General features: G+C 40.0%; 1 protein-coding gene across 1 annotated transcript; it reads right to left on the bottom strand.

The window, feature by feature from the left end:
• Positions 1-282: 282 nt before the first annotated feature.
• p2rx1 (purinergic receptor P2X, ligand-gated ion channel, 1) lies at positions 283-17,369 on the bottom strand (the record flags this gene model as incomplete). Its single annotated transcript, XM_083910564.1, has 13 exons — positions 283-288; positions 383-427; positions 823-918; positions 1,003-1,068; positions 1,152-1,242; positions 3,661-3,806; positions 3,890-4,031; positions 4,645-4,725; positions 4,803-4,890; positions 7,021-7,090; positions 7,495-7,566; positions 10,732-10,876; positions 17,224-17,369. The coding sequence occupies 13 exons, from the start codon at positions 17,367-17,369 to the stop codon at positions 283-285; spliced, it is 1,194 nt and encodes a 397-aa protein (XP_083766690.1).
• Positions 17,370-17,505: the final 136 nt, after the last annotated feature.

Raw genomic sequence — 17,505 nt, forward strand, 5'->3', positions numbered from 1 at the left:
CTTGGACGGATGTCGAGTGCAGGTTACACCCAGTGCATCAGCAAAAAGCAAACCAAGCTACGCCCAAAAAAAAAACAACGAAAAAACATCTGAGCTATGCCATCAGTTGCAAAAGTCTCGAGTCTCTTTCAGGATGGCAGTATACAAACAGATCAGGTCGTTTGACGTCGTCCTTTTCAGTCCCAGTCCATTTACAGTGTGTGTGTGTGTGTGATGAGTCCAGTGCAGTGTACTTGGAAAAACAACAACAGGGCCGTACTCGCTTGAAAGTTTGCCCATCAGTCACTTCTGCAACAAAAAAAAGCAAATATAGATCAATCACAGAGCAAATGGGTTTTTAATTCTTTAATTAATAAAAGGATTTCTGTAGTAAATGTTTTACTTGAGATAGATCTGTCTCGATGCTGCCTGCCTCCGAATCAGGATCCTGTAAAAAAAAATAAAATAAAAGTCCCAGGTAGCGTGATAAAGAATACTCGTCATCGTGATTGAATAGAGTTTATACTTTGACATGCACTCACTTTGAACTGATCAATGCAGTAGTTCTGTTGTAAATAAAAAGACGTTTGATTTAGTTAGAGTAAAGCCAAGCCGCCTGCGCAGATGGTTCAAGCTGTGCTCGATAAAGTCATATATGTGTAAAAGTTTACTGCTCCTGTGCTTTTGGGGTTTACAGGGCACTACTGTAATGCATCCAAAAATGTGCAGATAAATAATAATGCAGGGTGTTATGCAGTCTGCAGTGTAATTTTGAAACGCTTCTCTGCTGCCACCCAGTGTTCAAACTGATTACAGGAAATGGAATCGAAAAAAAAGAATTACCTGTATATGTGAATCTGTATATTTGAATTTCATATTCTTGTAAAATTCTCTTTTTGGCAGCAAATAGAGCAACACCAAGTCACACACCACGGTGGCCTGAAAAAGGGTTTGGAAAGAGCACATATATGTTAGTTTATGTGTATAATATTGGACAATATAGTGTAAAAAAATACATCATACCACTCCAAAAATGCCCACTCCAGAGCCTATAGCAGTCAGTGTTGGGATGATATCAAATTTCCTTGCCTGTAAATAACAAATGACAGATTTAATTTCCTTAACTTTTAAGTTGCAATATTTAAATCCAAATATTTCAATTCTGTACTCACCAGGGATTGGACAATGATGTCCAATCTGATCCCAAACACTTTGAGAAGGGTCCTCTTCTCAATTTTGTCCTCCAAATAATGCTTTGCGTACCTAAAATATGAAAATATAGACAAAACGTTAATATTTACTACACACTTGCCTGAGACAAATGGATCAGTATGGTGATGTGCTTTTCCACAAAGACACCCCCGTCTGTGTGAATCATCCAAGTGGAAAGGAATAAATTAAGTCAATATTATTATTAGACTAAATAATAATGCTGATGACATATTGAAAGTAATTTTATAGTAAACATCCCTGCGGCCAATTAGCGCGGCCAATTAGCACGGCCATCATCATAATATAAATAATAGCCTGGTAATGACTAAATAATGACCTTGATAATGACTGTGCCTACAGTTTGAGACAAAGCTCTGAGGCCACGTTTTTCCTGAGGGCGAGTAAACATTATAAAGTGGCTTTGTTGTGAGACTGTGTCTGCAGTCGGTACACATTCAACAGACGTGAGCAATATGAGGAGTGCATGAAGTCAACAAAAAGAAACAAATGACCGCCTCATAGTATTAGGGCCACGTAATAAAATAAATAAATCATAAAACAGTGTTGAATTATGAGATTAAAGTCAAAAGATTTGCAGAAAAAAGTCAAAATGACGTTAATCTTAGAATTCAGGGAAGTAAAAGCCACCAACAAGTCCGCTTTCACTATTTACATTATTAAAATTTTCCTATCACGGCTAGTCAGCTAAGTCTTCCTATACCAGTGTGTATTAAAAGCCCACAAAATTACATTTAATTACATTAATTCACATAAACAAAAAGTTAAAAACAAGACTAGTGTTATATACTGTTTACTGTTTCTGCTACACTAACAGCCGTGTTGGTGTCATAATTAACCTTTTTTATGTGTTTTAGGCAAGGGCCTTGCTTACCATCTTCCACTGTCCTGCGTAAATGGACAAACCAGTGTCAGAGCCAGTGTTTTTGCTTTTTGAAGCAGACGTTTACTCCATGTTTACTCCACTGCAGTCTGCAGTCTCACCATTAGATGTCACTCATTCTTGTGTACAGGACATTTGACTGGAGGATTATCAAAGACAACTGCCTTTGTATTCTTTTTAATGCTTTTCTGCCCCCCAACTTGATGCTTTCACAAGACCTCAGTTTGAGACAGTCAGTAAGTTTTGAATTTAGCGAGCACAGATTTCAATAACATGAAAGGATATCATCCGGTTTACTCTCGGGCCAGCAATACAACAAATGACAAAACAAATGCCACTTAATTAGCCATTTTTGTTGAAAGGATTATTGACCGGCCACGCGGTTGGCGTAGTGGTTAGCCCAAGAAGACCCGGGTTCGAGCCCCGGTTGGAACAAGGGCCTTCCTGCATGGAGTTTGCATGTTCTCCCCGTGTGTATGTGGGTTTTCTCCGGGTTCTCTGACTTCCTTCCACAGTCCAAAAACATGCACATGTGGGGCTTAGGTAAATTGGTCGGTCTAAATTGACCGTAGGTGTGAATGTGACCCTGTGTTGGACTGGCCAACTGTCCAGGGTGTGCCCTGCCTATCACCCAGCTGAGATAGGTACATCACCCCCCCACGACCCTCTGGTGGAGGATAAAGCAGTAGATGGATGGATTATTGACCAGTTTGATATGAGGGTGGATACTTCAAAATGTAAAAGGTGCAACACTGTGATATAACAAACTCTTCGAAGGCTGTTATGACATCTGGATAAGTGTCCAAAGACCCTTTCAGCCCTTAAGGAGAGAGGATTCCTGACATGGAAAGTAAACACGAGGATCTGAACGCGTTTCTTGGACCTTCAAATGTGGAACCAGCTGATGTGTGTGACAACCTCAAGCCTGGACCGCGAAGCAAAGGCAAGCTCCACGGCAACATCCGTCTGTACTGATTTACAAACTGTACATCCTGAAGATCTGAACTCTGCATCGCACTCTGCACACAGAGCAAAAGATTCCGCTTCATCCTGGACTGAATATCATCATCATCATCATCAAGGTCATTTATTGTCATTATACAACAGAAATTGCACAACAAAAGTTCAAGGTCAGATGGGGTTGGGTTGATCAGAACCGCTGTGGCTCACTGAGCGCGCCGCCGCAAGGGACCGACCTAACCAAATGTGTCTGACATTCTAACGTGTTTTTGATGGTGGGAGGAAACCAGAGAGCCTTGGAGGAAACCCACACAGACAAGGGAAGAAACATGCAAACCCCACACATAAAGGTCCCAGAATCTAACCCAGCACCTCCTTGCTGTGAGGCAAAAGTGACAACTCTGACTGCAAATCCAGACTCAAAACCCACTGGTTCCACAGCCCTTTTTGTAGGATATAGCACCATCTAGTGGTAAGATTGATGATTTCTACCAACTGATTACCCCTCACAGCAGCCCTGCCTTAACAAGCATACAGAAACACTAAAGGCTCTACCATAGATCCTCCTCCACCCTTGACCTTGAGATCACTCGAGCGAACTTACACACCTGAAGTTGTAGCCCACCGATGCTCTGGCCTTGTCCGTCTCGTCAGGGTTTCCATAGAGACCGTGGAAGTTGTACTGTGGCTTGCAATGTTTCTCGCTCACGTCAAAGTTACACGTCCAGTCGATCTCAATGCCGATGGCCCCTCCCTGTCAACACACAGGCCTCTATTACTACATGAGAAATCAAAAAGTACAGCTATAATAGAACGGTTCTCGTGCAGCAAACTTACCACTTGGGCAATAGTTTCAAAGTTAAAGCCAGAGAGTTTCACGATGTCTCCCAGTTTGAATATTGGACACAGAGGAGCTTTCTCTGGATGGTAAAGACATTTGCTGATGTATGATGCATCAATACCTTCCACGAGGTTACTCCTAAAAAACACAAACAAATGTTCAAAATTAACCCTGAGAGCATTTCTACTGCTTTTTTCCATTACTATATTAAAATGTACCATATATACAGAGGCTGTGCAATATAGAGTGTCTTATATCCTTCATTCCAGCACAACATACGCAAGTTGATGAGATTTTGTTTCCATTTCCACCAACTGTAGCGAAAAGTACTCAAAATGTTTAAAATCGGACTGGATTGGTGAAATTTGGAAATATGTTGCACTTCAAAGTTCACTTTTTCTGAACAAAAACGAGCCAAATTCTGTGACTTCCGCGCAATTATCGCTTTATATCACTGCTTAAAATGTGATATAAAATGAACCATAACTTTGACTCAACAGCACATAAGAAGACAAAAAAAATAAAACATTTTAAAGCCTGAATATGTGACCTATAAACACACACCCCCAGGACGTCCATATAAGGAGTTGTGTGTTATTCCCACAGCAATTTACCAAGGGTTAAATATGCAAAAGGATTTTTCCTTTGTTTATCCTTCAATTATCATCCACAGCATCAGCATTGGCAACATATACCCAAACCTGGCTATTTATTTATAGAGATTTGACCACAACAGTGTCAAAATAATCACCTTGTGACGCCAAATAGGGGGAAAGTGACCGAATTTTTGATGAACAGAGTGGAGTTCTCCGCAGACATCAACATCGGAGGGCTAGGAAGGAGAAGAGAAAATCGATCATCACATGCACTTTTAGATTGTAGAACGAACACTCGAGCGTTGCCACGTACTACGGTATGACGTGATCGTTCTCTATGGGACACCAAGCCAACACCTCGCAGGTCTTCGTGCTGTTCACGCAGATTCCCGTCATTTCCCCTTGAAACGGAAAATATACGTGAGTTCATCGATGGGACAAAATAAAATAGTCAGAGCAGACATTTTTGTTTCAAGCGGGACAAAAAAAAAGAGGCTTTAACAGTGAAGAAAATCTCAACATTTCCCGCTCCCATCTTATCTGAAATACGCATGACGAGCAGAAAGCAAGATATCAGAGTGGTGGAGCAAATGCTGAAATAGCCGTTTCCTTTATCTTTGTCCCGATACCTGACATTTCATTTCTCCCCATGTGGATAGTTTTGCTGCTATCAGTCGCTCTCATCATGTGAAGCATGAGTTTACAGACCGCTCTCCGTCATTGGCCCGATCGTGTTTGCTTGCCTATAAGCGCAGAGACGGTTCTTTGCTTCTAAAGAGAGTCACTGGCACCTAAAGGTCTGTTTGACTGGTCTGTAACAGACAGATCTGAGGCTTCAGCCAACACTGGTCTTATTGAAGGTGATGTGGGACACAAAGAACTTGAACATCACACGATTTAACCCTGGGACAATAAATGTGAGGACAATAAATGTATGTAAGTGCTCTTTGAAGTCCAACATCAATACTGTATATGTTTAGACAAGCTGTTATATGAATGGTTATTTGATTTAACAGCTGTTTGCTTGTATTTTCTCTCAGCTCATATTCACCTGAGTTAATTAGACGTCTGTAGTCACAGGTCCTGCAGTCATGAGCTTGTGTCTGCTTGTTTAAGGCAGTGTTTTAATGAAAGCTGCAGTGTTTTGTCTTGTCGTGAACATGTCGTCGGCGGATTATAGGAACTCTATTGCCTTTTGGAGATTAATAAAGGTCTTCTTTTAATCCATATCTGCTGCGTCTTTCATCTTAACTCGCAGAGGGAGCGTTTGTGTGAGTCGACTTGATTTCTTGGAGCAGAAGAATTTACTTCTGAGTGTTTTCGCGGTCACTTTTTCACGCATTTTCAGTCACACTCCTACACTTTTACAAATAAGGGTTCCAAAAGGATTCTACAAGGGCTGAGGTTCTACCTGGAACCATTTGTGTCTGAAAAACCTTTTCCCCGAAGAAAGGGTTTTTCACTAAAGGGTAACACTAATGGTTCCAATAAGAACCATTTTGATCCAGAGAACCCTTTAAAATCCCTTTCATGAATAAAGGGATTTTGGAGGGTTCCACCAAGAACCCTTTAAACCCTTTATTCAGGAAAGGGTTTTTCAGAAGCAAATGGTTCCAGGTCGAACCTCAGCCCTTGTACACTCTGAGAAATAAGGGTTCCAAAAGGGTCCTTCTATATGGACTGAGGTTCTAACTGGAACCATTTGCTTCTGAGTAACCCTTTCCCGAAAAAGGTTTTCAAGGGTTCTTGGTAACACTAATGATTCCAGTAAGAACCATTTTGATCCAGAGAACTCATTTAAAACCCCTTTCATGAATAAAGGGTTTTAAAAGGGTTCTTGCTGGAACCCTCCAAAAGGGTTCCAGGTAGAACCTTTATAAAAAAAGTTGTACGTGGAGCCAAAAAGAGTTCTCCTATGAGGACAAGCCGAAGAACATGATATGGTTCTACTTAGCACTTTTATTTCTAAGCGTGTAGCACAATGTTGCTGCTACTGCCTCTGACTTGATATAAAACAAATCAGTTCTTGAATGTCACAAGATCTAAACACTGCTATACTGAGAAGCACAGAGAGAGCGGTGTGTGAAGCTGACATCTGCGTTTAGTGAATGCCAAAGCCTTTTATTTATATTTAAAAGTGATGCACTGCAGCTATTATATACTTTAGTGATCAACAAATTTGGTTGCTAAGACTCAGGTTGTTGTTCTGAATCAGTTTTCTGTCCGCGTTAGACAAACATTTACCTCGGCAGTGATGCGAGCAAGTGCGTCTCAGTTTATACTGTGTCTGAGCCCGTGATAAAGCGCTCCTCAGTGAGACACAACCCATTCTGCAAACACTACACTGCTCCACAACCCGACATGCACCTCTGCCTCCCTCATCGCCGCCTTCGAGACGGGCTTTTCGAGCAAAGCAAAACAAAACACTTTGGAAAGCCAGAGGTCTGAGAACGGAGTTTGGCCACAGGCAGACAGACGGTTACTCAGTGAGGACAGCTGAGGTCACACACTGTCGGGCCGTCAGGATTTACCATGTCCCGTACGTTTGAAACTCCCTCCTTCACAGTCGGCATCCGTGCTGCAGTTGTGTTTGCCTTTCAGCTGTCGTAAAAAACAAGAGAATGTGAATACAGCAGTGAGGAGAATGAAGGAAACATAACCTTTTTATGCACAAGTAACAGTGAGAAAATAATAGATTCAGCGTTTATTTTACATATTGCAGCAAATATAGATATAGATATAGAGATATCTATATCTATATATATAGAGAGAACCCACCAGTCGGTCATCTTGAAACCATTATGTTTCAGAAGATTTTTTTTCAGCGATTTGAGACACAATTACCCAATTACACAAACAGTCTTGGAATGAGTCGCAGTTTCCGTTTTGTTTGACTATTTATGGAAGTGTAAATATTTCAGGGAACTGGGTAGAAAAACAGAGGCAGTGATAGAGCATGCAAGAAAGAGAAATGAGAATAAAAGTGTTTTGTTTTTTTTACATACCTCGGGACACTTTCCCATACTCTGACCCTCGGTTATGATGTAGTTTGTCATCACCACAAAAGACGAGTCGCCCTGAGAGTGAGGAAGTCAAGAAAGAACGTGTTAACATTTTCTAAATGATTCTTACGCCACGAAATGACACATTGACGTAGTTGCTATATGCGATATAATCGCATAATAAAAATGAGGTGTTTTCTCTATAATGTACTTTTGCTGTATTAGATATTTAAAATAAGGTGGTTTTTCATGTTCTTTTAAAGCTGATGTTTCTACCTTTGGTTCAAATTCCATTTTTTTTTGACACATACATTACCATGTATGTGTGGTGAAACTTTTTAAACATTGGTGTCCATTTAAATGTTTATAATTATACACTTCACACACTGCAATTATGGTATATGAAATACTGTAGGGTCTACTTTAAAAAAAAAAAAACAAATAAGCATATATAAGCATAGCATATTGATTGTCATAAATAAAATAAAATAATAAAAAATGCAAAGAAATAATTTTTTCTTTGCTTTTTTTCCTTGTTGCGTACCTTAAAGGGTTAAGAACATATTTAAATCTATCTTTTTTTTAGGAGCTGATCGTTTGTCACAGCTGATGTCGCTTCTTGGTTGTCTGATGACTTCCAGGTGTGGTGCAGGGCGGCGCCTTTCAGGGTGAGTGAGCTTGTGTTTGTGACTCTTTCATGCTCGTGTGATTCTTAAAGAAGGTCTCAGGGTCGTAAAAAAGATAATTAAAACTGGCGGTGACAAATATTAACATCCAGCCACAATACTTTTGGCTCAGCAGACAAGCATGAAAGCAAGGTGTCGTGCGAAGATGAGTTAAGCTTTGAAGCAACAGTGATGGTTTGCTAATTTTATTTTGAAATGATTGCAGGTGTACGGCTATGACAGAAAAATCTATTGTGATTATTTTTAAATGTAGTGGTAAAACTACTGTTGAATCACAGTAATGATATTCCTACTGTAAAGTAGCAGTACATTCAGAATTTATAAAGACAATATACTGATACGCCACAGTTTTATGACACAACTGTGAAGTTGCAGGAATTTACTACACAATGATTCAGTAACTTACTGTGAAAGTAAAATATTTGGACCCACTAATTCACTGTAAAAGTGAAGCACCTTCACAGGAATGACTGAGACTGTAAAGTCATATATTTTACAGTGTAGGGTTCTCATGAATTTTACTTAAAGGTGCATTATGTAATAAATCTAAAGCAACTGGCCATAAAATCCTCCTAATATCACAAAGTCACAGAGACTCAGGAATAATGTTCATATAACAAACTGAACTCAACAACAACAACAGTACAGCCAAAATATTTGCATTAAAAAATATATATTTTGCAGACTGCAGATCATGTTTATGTTTTGAAATTATGTTTTGGCATGTGGCGCCACCTACAGCTGTCTACCAATCATTGTCAGTAGAGTCTCATCTGCCGAGCAATCACGGGTTGCCAGTTTTGTCAGAAAACGAAACCTAAAAGACCTCGTTTTTGGCCACATTCTTACATATGGCACCTTTAATTGTTTTCCCGTGACACCTTTGATGCTAATTTTCTGCGTCATTCTCGCAGAAAACGGGATGAATTCTCAGAACAAAGTTGAATCGCTGACTGATATTTACCTCATCAAAGTGCAATTCTCGTCTGATGTGACGGATTCAAACCGAACCTTGTGCCAAAGCCATTCTGCGTGAAAGAAGGCCCACACCCCTAAGCAAACATGGCAGCCTTCGTCGAGTATTATTCATTGTATTTCAAACATGACAGTACTTTACAGGTAAACACGGCCCTTTAAGACATTTGACCACAGTGTTTCTAAAGGAGGCTTGTTTGCTCAGATCGTTACAGGATCCATGAAACGACTTTTGGGAAGGATGCGCTAATGTTGACAAAGCCTGCCGTATCATCAGGCGTCGACCTGTATGTGTGTGTGTGTATGTGTGTGCGCTCCAACGTTGCGTCACTTGTTGGAACTGGCTGCAAATCAAGCCAACACGGATGCTTTAGGTGCACGAGAAGACTTTGTAGTCACAATTTGACCAGCGTTCATCGGGGACACAGACAATTCTACATGATTGTCTGAGTTTGTCTGATGTTAAGTCAGTCTGACAGTCATTTACCTCTGACTCAGATTTAATATAAATCAACAGCACAGCGTCAGTCAACACGCGTTAGGACGTTTGTCTGACTGAAACTGCGCTAAATCTGCATTATCTGCACTTTCCCCAAAAATATATTACAGTTTTTTACTAATTTCCAGAGATAGATTTGTTATTTGATCATCAGACAGTGGATCTAAGATAACGGGACTGAAAAAAATAAATAAATAACATTGACCAAAATGTTACCCTACACTGCTCTTACTGTATTTAAGAATCAGAATGGTGAATTTGGTGCCAAAAATACAATTAAAAAAAAAGAGAAATATAAATTACATACTTTATTAACTAAATTAAACAATAAACTATAAAACAATATGAAAATACAATATTAAATACTGAGTAAAAAAGTAAATAAAAAAGTGGTCGAATTAAACAAACACAGAATCATCATCATGGTTTTAAGTTTATTCTATAAAAATGGGTGAAACTGCCCTTTAAATAACTACGTGCTCTGTGCATGTGCCACAGTTCCCGCCCATCTGGGCTTTGACCTGGAAATTAAAGTAGAAGCCAGTGCACAGAAGACGAAGAAGACAATGTTGGACTCGTCAGTAGACTGAATTTAGCCTCTGCCAGCTTTAACAATGAATTATTTAAAGTTAATGAATGGTGCAAAGACACAAAATGGCGCTTAATGTATTAACAGCGAGCTGCTGACTAAAGCTGCTTTGACCTGTGAATGAAATTGAGAAACTTCTGCTGGCCGACAAGGTTTTAGACCCAGAGCATAGTGGGCCCTCCATATACCTGAGCAACTCCCCTTTCACATTCCTCCAATAGAAAGGGAGTCTGCCTTTCCAGGCTGTGTTTTCACACCTCTGTGTCTACTGTAGGTATCGGGGAGCCAACTCCCTGAGGATGTTGTAGGAAGGTGCTAGTTCAGTCTAGACATCCTAATTACACAATATACAATACACAATACACAAAAGGACCTGGTATTCTGTCTTAGGAAAAGGGTGAGAAATTGAATTTGCCATTAAGGGTTCAAACCTGGTGCAAAGACAAGCACTTTGTGCATGCACGAAAGGCTTTAGCTAACCTGTCACCAACCTGCGGGGGGAAGACGTAGTCGGCCACGTCCCAGACTCTCTCGGTCCCGTTCACGCTGGTGTAGCCCACGCCTTTCATTTTGGTGAAGACGGAGCTTATCGCCGTGTCTGTGGACTGGTAGCCTTTCTCGTAGATGAAAACCCACCTGCAGGCGACATAGAGAGTCAGTCTCCTGTCAGCACCTCAGACGCCCACTCAAGCCCACAGTCAAACATCTGAACCCACAGGCAAGGACGTGCATACGTGCGATGCTGACATTCTGCACAGCCACTCCACATCCCGCCAGGACACCTCACAGTGATATATATATATATGTGTGTGTGTGACAGTGACTGTCTGTGACATTTTGCCCCCCAAAAAGGAAAAAGAAAACATCTCACCAATTTCAAAAAAGTGATCACAGTTGTGCAGTAAACCATGTCTGCCTGGCCTCTTTTTTTTTTGCTTATTACACCCATAAAAGGGCCAGAAAATGTCCTGTGACCAAGTGCTTTTGGCCGTTTTTCCAGAACACTTTGAACTTAAAAAGTCAGGTCAAAACAATAAAAGTGACTTTTATTGAGAAAAAAACGAATATTTCCAATCAAAAAAGTCACCACATGATCCGTGCATCAACATGCTCCGTTGAGCTCAAACGCGTTGGTTTCATCACCCCGAAAGCGCCGTCTTCAAGGCATTTTTGGAAAAAAGTTTTCTGCCGTGTGTGGCTGATGTCAGTGAAATTACGGCAATAGCCATATATTGGCTTTGAAATGCAACTTCTTAGCATTCAGAAACCGATATTGGAATTCTTCCGATAGCGGCAACTGTCGCGTGATCGCCACGATGTAACGAGTGCTTGCCCAAACGTGTCTGTTAAGATGTTGCACATGGAGAAAGTAAAGTTGGTGTCTTAGAAGCTGCTTCAATAACACAGAATCCCTATATCATGACTATGTTTATTTGATCGGGACAATGAAAAAATGACCATAGAACAACCCCAGCTGGTTGTATGTAGAAACTGTGGATTTAGTTTGCCCCACCTGTCCCAACGTAGGCCTTTAAATATTTAAGATAAACTCGTCACGCGCCAACCTGTCATCTCGCTTCACCAACACAGCGTTGCTCTCGCCTCCGTCTGTCTTCACGCAAAAAACAAATCCCTCCCTATGCACGGCGTGGGAAAGTCAACAGGCCACACAAGATCCACACGACACTGACGATACTGACTAATCGAGCGAAGCTGTCTGTTAGACTTGAGCATGCACTAAATATTCCATTTCTGTTGTGGCGAGTTAGTGCACTATTGTCTCGAGAGCTAAATTAAGAGCAAGTGCTTGGACATTAAAGGACGCGCATCAAGCAGAAACCACCTTTTATTTTCAGTGTCTCTGTGTGTGTGGCTGTCCAGGTATAATATACCTGGACAGCCACAGTATAGCAGATGTCACTCATATTATGAGTGACATCTGCTATTCACACACACACATTTATGTTTAAATGAAGTGTGAAAAGCAATCATCCCTGGGCAGAAAGCCTATTGTCTGTGCACAATGAAAGCAACAGCAGAGCAACAGACGAACATCTTTGAAACATCTTGCACAGAGAAATAAGATGCATAATGAATTAAACGCCAGTCGGTGCTATCAGGGAAAGCGATCAAATTATGTAAGTCGGTGCTGAGACTGTAGGAGAAGTGGAGGAGGAGGGGAGAAAGAGAAAAGCACATTAATGGAATTAAAAAAAAGAGAAACCACCAGCATGAAATAATGGAAGGATCTTTTAAAAAAAACAGCAGTGTGAGTGAGATTCGTATCTGGGCCGACAGAAGGAGAGAGGCGAGGCACGGTGCAGGCTGCTTCATGTGCGCGAGGCTTTTTCTCTTTCAGCCACTCTGTGGCACGGAGATTAGTGCTCGTTTTTGTAAAAACAAATTGAAACGGGGGTGAAATGCAAACAGTTGAGGACTTAATTAAAAGAACAGGCGTTATGGTTTTCTAAATGAGTATTTGCTTTAGTGTTGAGATTTATGTCATATATAAAATGTGTGTTTTTAATAAGATACAAAGCACTACTTAGTGTGTGTTGCTCCCAATCTGTGATTACAACCATAAGCAGTAGCAGCTGTTTTCTCTTGTTTTGCTTGATTTAAATTTCATGAAGCACACGAAAAAATTACAAAGTAAATAAGAAGTGACAAGCCTGCAGTTAAAATGTAAAAGTAGAATTAGTGACAAGGCGATCAGTGAGTCACTGGTTGACTGCTGCTGCTGCTGCAGCCTGTCTACCTGCTGCTTAAATCCTGAGGAAGTGAATGTGGACAGCTTTATAATCACATCTCCTTTCATGTCCATCACTGGGCCAAGATGGCTGTAAAAGGCAGGTGACGAGGGTGCGCAGGGGAGGACTGTGGGTGTTTTGTTTTTTTTAAAGTAGTGATGCAAAGGAGCAATAATTGTGCAGAAGTCTCAAATTTCACTAATTGAATCCGATTTTAAACATTTTGAGTACTTTTTGCTCAAATTATTATTATTATTTCATCCGATCTATTGTCTATAGGTTGTGCTGAAAGCTCTATATAGTACACTCTGTATATACTGTATGTTTAAACACAGTAATGGAACAAGGCTAAAAGCTATGTTCTGAGGGTTAAAACCAACAGAATGTAAACATTTTTGAAAACACCCTGCAGCTGTTTCCCTTTGCTCTCTCTCTCTTTGTTTATCAGACCTCTAAACATTTCACATTTCACACCATCTGAAGTTTTTGACATTAAACTTGTGATCGTAATGAAAGTTTTCTGACTCGATAGGAGACAAAATAGGAGCCACAAAGACAAAAAAACAACAACGTGCCACTTCAAATCAGATTAAATCTGCACCCTGTTTCCTGTTTTTTTCTTTTTTTTAAAAAAACAAAACAAAACAAATACTGAAAGAGAGAGAAAACCTTGCCATTAGCAAGAAAAATATGTTGATAAATGTGTCTTTCTCTGTCACATATATGGTCACGGTTTAGAACCACTGGCGGAGTGTAACACGTCGCTCTGCTGTTCGGGCAGTGAATTGGGCAGCGGTTGATTGTGATCTGTGTTAGCATATGCCTCAGCGCGTTCATCACACACAGCACCTCAGGTTCTGCTGCTCAGAGGTGTGTGTACACACACGCACACACACACACACACACACACACACACACACACACACACACACACACACACACACACACACACACACACACACACACACACACACACACACACACACACACACACAGAGAGTGAGAGGGCCAAGGACTCTTATTGACTTCCATTTTCATCTTCATTATTATTATTATTATTTTGAATTTTTTTTTTCCCAAATTCCTAATTTTCCAGTCATTTTTGGAGCATTTTTATATGGTCCCCTCATGATGCTTTTCTTTCATTGGTAGACATTACTCAAATTTGTCATGTATTGTCATGTTTTGATATATTTTGATGACAAGTGTATTCATTATCTCGGGTAAAAATCACCCAGCGTTAGTGATGGTGGTTTGAATTTGAGCGATAGGGTTCTAGGGTTAAAAGTCTTATCTTTCCCTGTCTTAACCCTCTCATGTATGCCTAACCCTAACACTAAGTTACTATTATTTTTACCCTCATCATATTTCGTATTTAAGCCAAATAATTATAAAATATAACCATAAAAACATTAAAAAAAGTGAGACCAAACCAATTTGAACCCTCATTCTCCCAACACATCACAATACCTATCTCTAATCAGAAAAAAAAGTAAATAGCCCTAACCTAATAATGTTAACTATTTATACTATACTTTAAATGATATAACAATTTTTTACCACAAGTAAATTGTGGACATAACAACTTTTCCTACCCCTAAAGTCTTTTTTCTATTTAAAAGAACAACACAATTAATGTCAATAAGTTGATAAAGTCCTGCCATGACCCTCCAGTTCTCCTCAAATTTACCAACAGCTTTTATCCTTGTGGTCAATTTGACCCCGGAAATTAAATTTTTATAATTAAAATGTGTCGGGTATTTTAGGTTTCTTTGTTAAAACCCTTTGCTATAAACTTTATCACCATATACAACCTCACTTATTTCTAAGCACAGATTTTTTATTGTTTGTAACATTTGGAAAGAAAAACAATGCCTATTATGAAAGATAGTAACATGTATTATATTCATGGGGTCAATTTGATGTCCTGGAACCATTTTGATGACATTAACAACAGTCCACACTACTGTTCAAAAGTTTGGGGTCACTTAGAAATGCCCTTATTTCTGAAGGAAAAGCACTTTTTTTCCCCAATGAATATAACATGAAATGAATCATAAATTCACTCTATATATTGTTAATGTGGTAAACGACTATTCTAGCTGCAAACGTCTGTTTTTTAATGGAATATATACATAGGTGTATAGACCATTTCCAGTGTTCTAATGGAACATTGTGTTTGCTAATCGCGTTAGAAAGCTATTGGATGATTAGAAAACCCTTGAAAACCCCTTTTTTATGTTAGCACAGGTGAAAACAGTTTTGAAATCATTATTTCTAATTTACTCAATGTCTTGACTATATTTTCTATTCATTTTGCAACTCTTTTGATGAATGGAAAACACAACAAAAATAGTATAGGTGACCCCAAACTTTTGAACTTTAGTATACCTGATTGTTAACCGTTCAGACTCTGTATTGACCTCCATTCATTTGGACAGCTTCACCACAAACCTTATCCCCAACCGTAACGCTGTTCTTAAACTGGCCACAGGACCCATCTTAGCAGCAACACTAAGTCATTCAAAGAACAGAGGGGATTGTGGTCTTTGGGGTTTTCCATGACCATCACATGATGTGATTGCTCAATGCCCAGGGCCTCGAAAGGGAGAATGTTTATGTCCTGCCATAAGTACAACAAGTCTGGGCCCTAAGACGTGCATGCAGACCGGAGCTTAGAGACGCCACCATTAGCATGTCGTGTCATTATGTTAAGTGCAGAGAAGTAAGTGCAGGAACACAGGTTCCATGGAGAATACCACAAATTTGCTATCAGTAAAAAAAAGGTCCTGCCTCATTAGTGGCCTTTGGTGCCCATGAGAGCGACTGGTCCTTCTGGAGCAGAAATGGTGATTTACCAGAGCTGAATAACTCATTACTTTTAAAGTGAAATCACAGTTAACGGATCGTAAAGCTTGAAATTGATTTATTCATGTATATATATATTAATTGTTGTCTGTTCTATGTAATGATGAGTATTTTAAGACACTTATGTGGAAATGTTTTAATATTTTTCATCTAATGTATAACAAAGCAAACACTGAACCAAACCATGATTAGATATTTGGCCAAATTCTTCACCCTACACTCTTAGAAATAAGGGTTCCAAAAGGGTTCTTCTACAAGGGCTGAGGTTCTACCTGGAACCATTTGCTTCTGAAAAACCATTTTTTCAAAGAAAGGGTTTTTCAAGGGTTCTTGGTAACACTAATGGTTCCAGTAAGAATCATTTTGATCCAGAGAACCCTTTAAAACCCCTTTCCTTGAATAAAGGGTTTTAAAAGGGTTTCAGGTGGAACCTTTGAGGTTCCACCTGAAACTCTTTTTCCTATGAGGACAAGCCGAAGAACCTTATATGGTTCTACTTTGCACTTTTATTTGTATGTGTATTGTACATGCACATGTGTACAAACGCACACAAACACACAGAGACTTTAGAAATTTAGGAATATACACTGACTTCTGTTTATGCAGTTAATGCCGAACCCGAACCCTAACCCTTAATCCTAACTTTTAGCCTACTACCAAAAAAAAACAGAAAAGGAAAAAAAAATGTCCAAATGAGGTAACAAAAACAAGTCTGATACAAACAGCTAGTTTTGTTTTGACTCTGCATTTCTTTCTGGTCATGTGGACAGTCCAAACAAAGTGTTACACCCCCCAACCCCCAACCCAAAACCTTAACCTGACCACAGCTGACTCTACTGCACCTTTAACAAATACACACACACACACACACACACAGACACACACACATTTCGCCTGACTGATCTAACCTTAACAAAAACTGACAGATGAGATGCTGTGCTATGAAGTGAGATAAATTCTAAGCAGACTCTCTGTCCTCTTCCAACAGGGAAACACTCCGACATGTCCGAGCAAGTGGCTCAGAATGCGTAAGTCAACAAGCATGCTGCAATTTTGTCCCGACTTGAGAGAAGGGCAGAAAATAATAAGAATCCGTCCCCGGGATCACGCTCTCGTACTTCCTTTTATTCAACTCTTTGTGTGATTCCAGCACAGGCAAGTTACTGTAAAAATGTCCAATCACTCAAAGTCAAATAAGACGCCTTCAGTTTAAAAAGTCCCTGTCGGCAACACAAGCCAGCAAAAGGAATTACAGGGTCATTGAACGGGGTCACGCTGAGAGGTCAATCCTGTGTCAGACCTCCCCAAGCAAATTAAACACATCATAACAAAGTAAAAATAGAAAAAAAGAAGAAGTAGAATTACCCAATAATATACGCCAGGACTCCCAGCTGGATGATACGGCACACCACTCCCACCCTCCTGTTCCTGACCAATACCTGGCGCGGGGTCTCGTACTCAAAGAAGAAGTCAGAGATGGCATTGGTGATGTGGTTCTTCATCTTCATCATTTGACCCGCAGAGGAGAGGAGGGTCGCTCTCTCTCACTCTCTCTCTCCCTCTTTTTTCTTTTCTTTTCACCCCACTTTCATATAAACTCCACTTCCTCTATATATACGCTCGTCCTGGTTTCGCCTCTGTGTCGTT

The sequence above is a fragment of the Microchirus variegatus genome (genome assembly GCF_963457635.1).
Source record: "Microchirus variegatus genome assembly, chromosome: 2".
Taxonomy (NCBI): Eukaryota; Metazoa; Chordata; class Actinopteri; order Pleuronectiformes; family Soleidae; genus Microchirus; species Microchirus variegatus.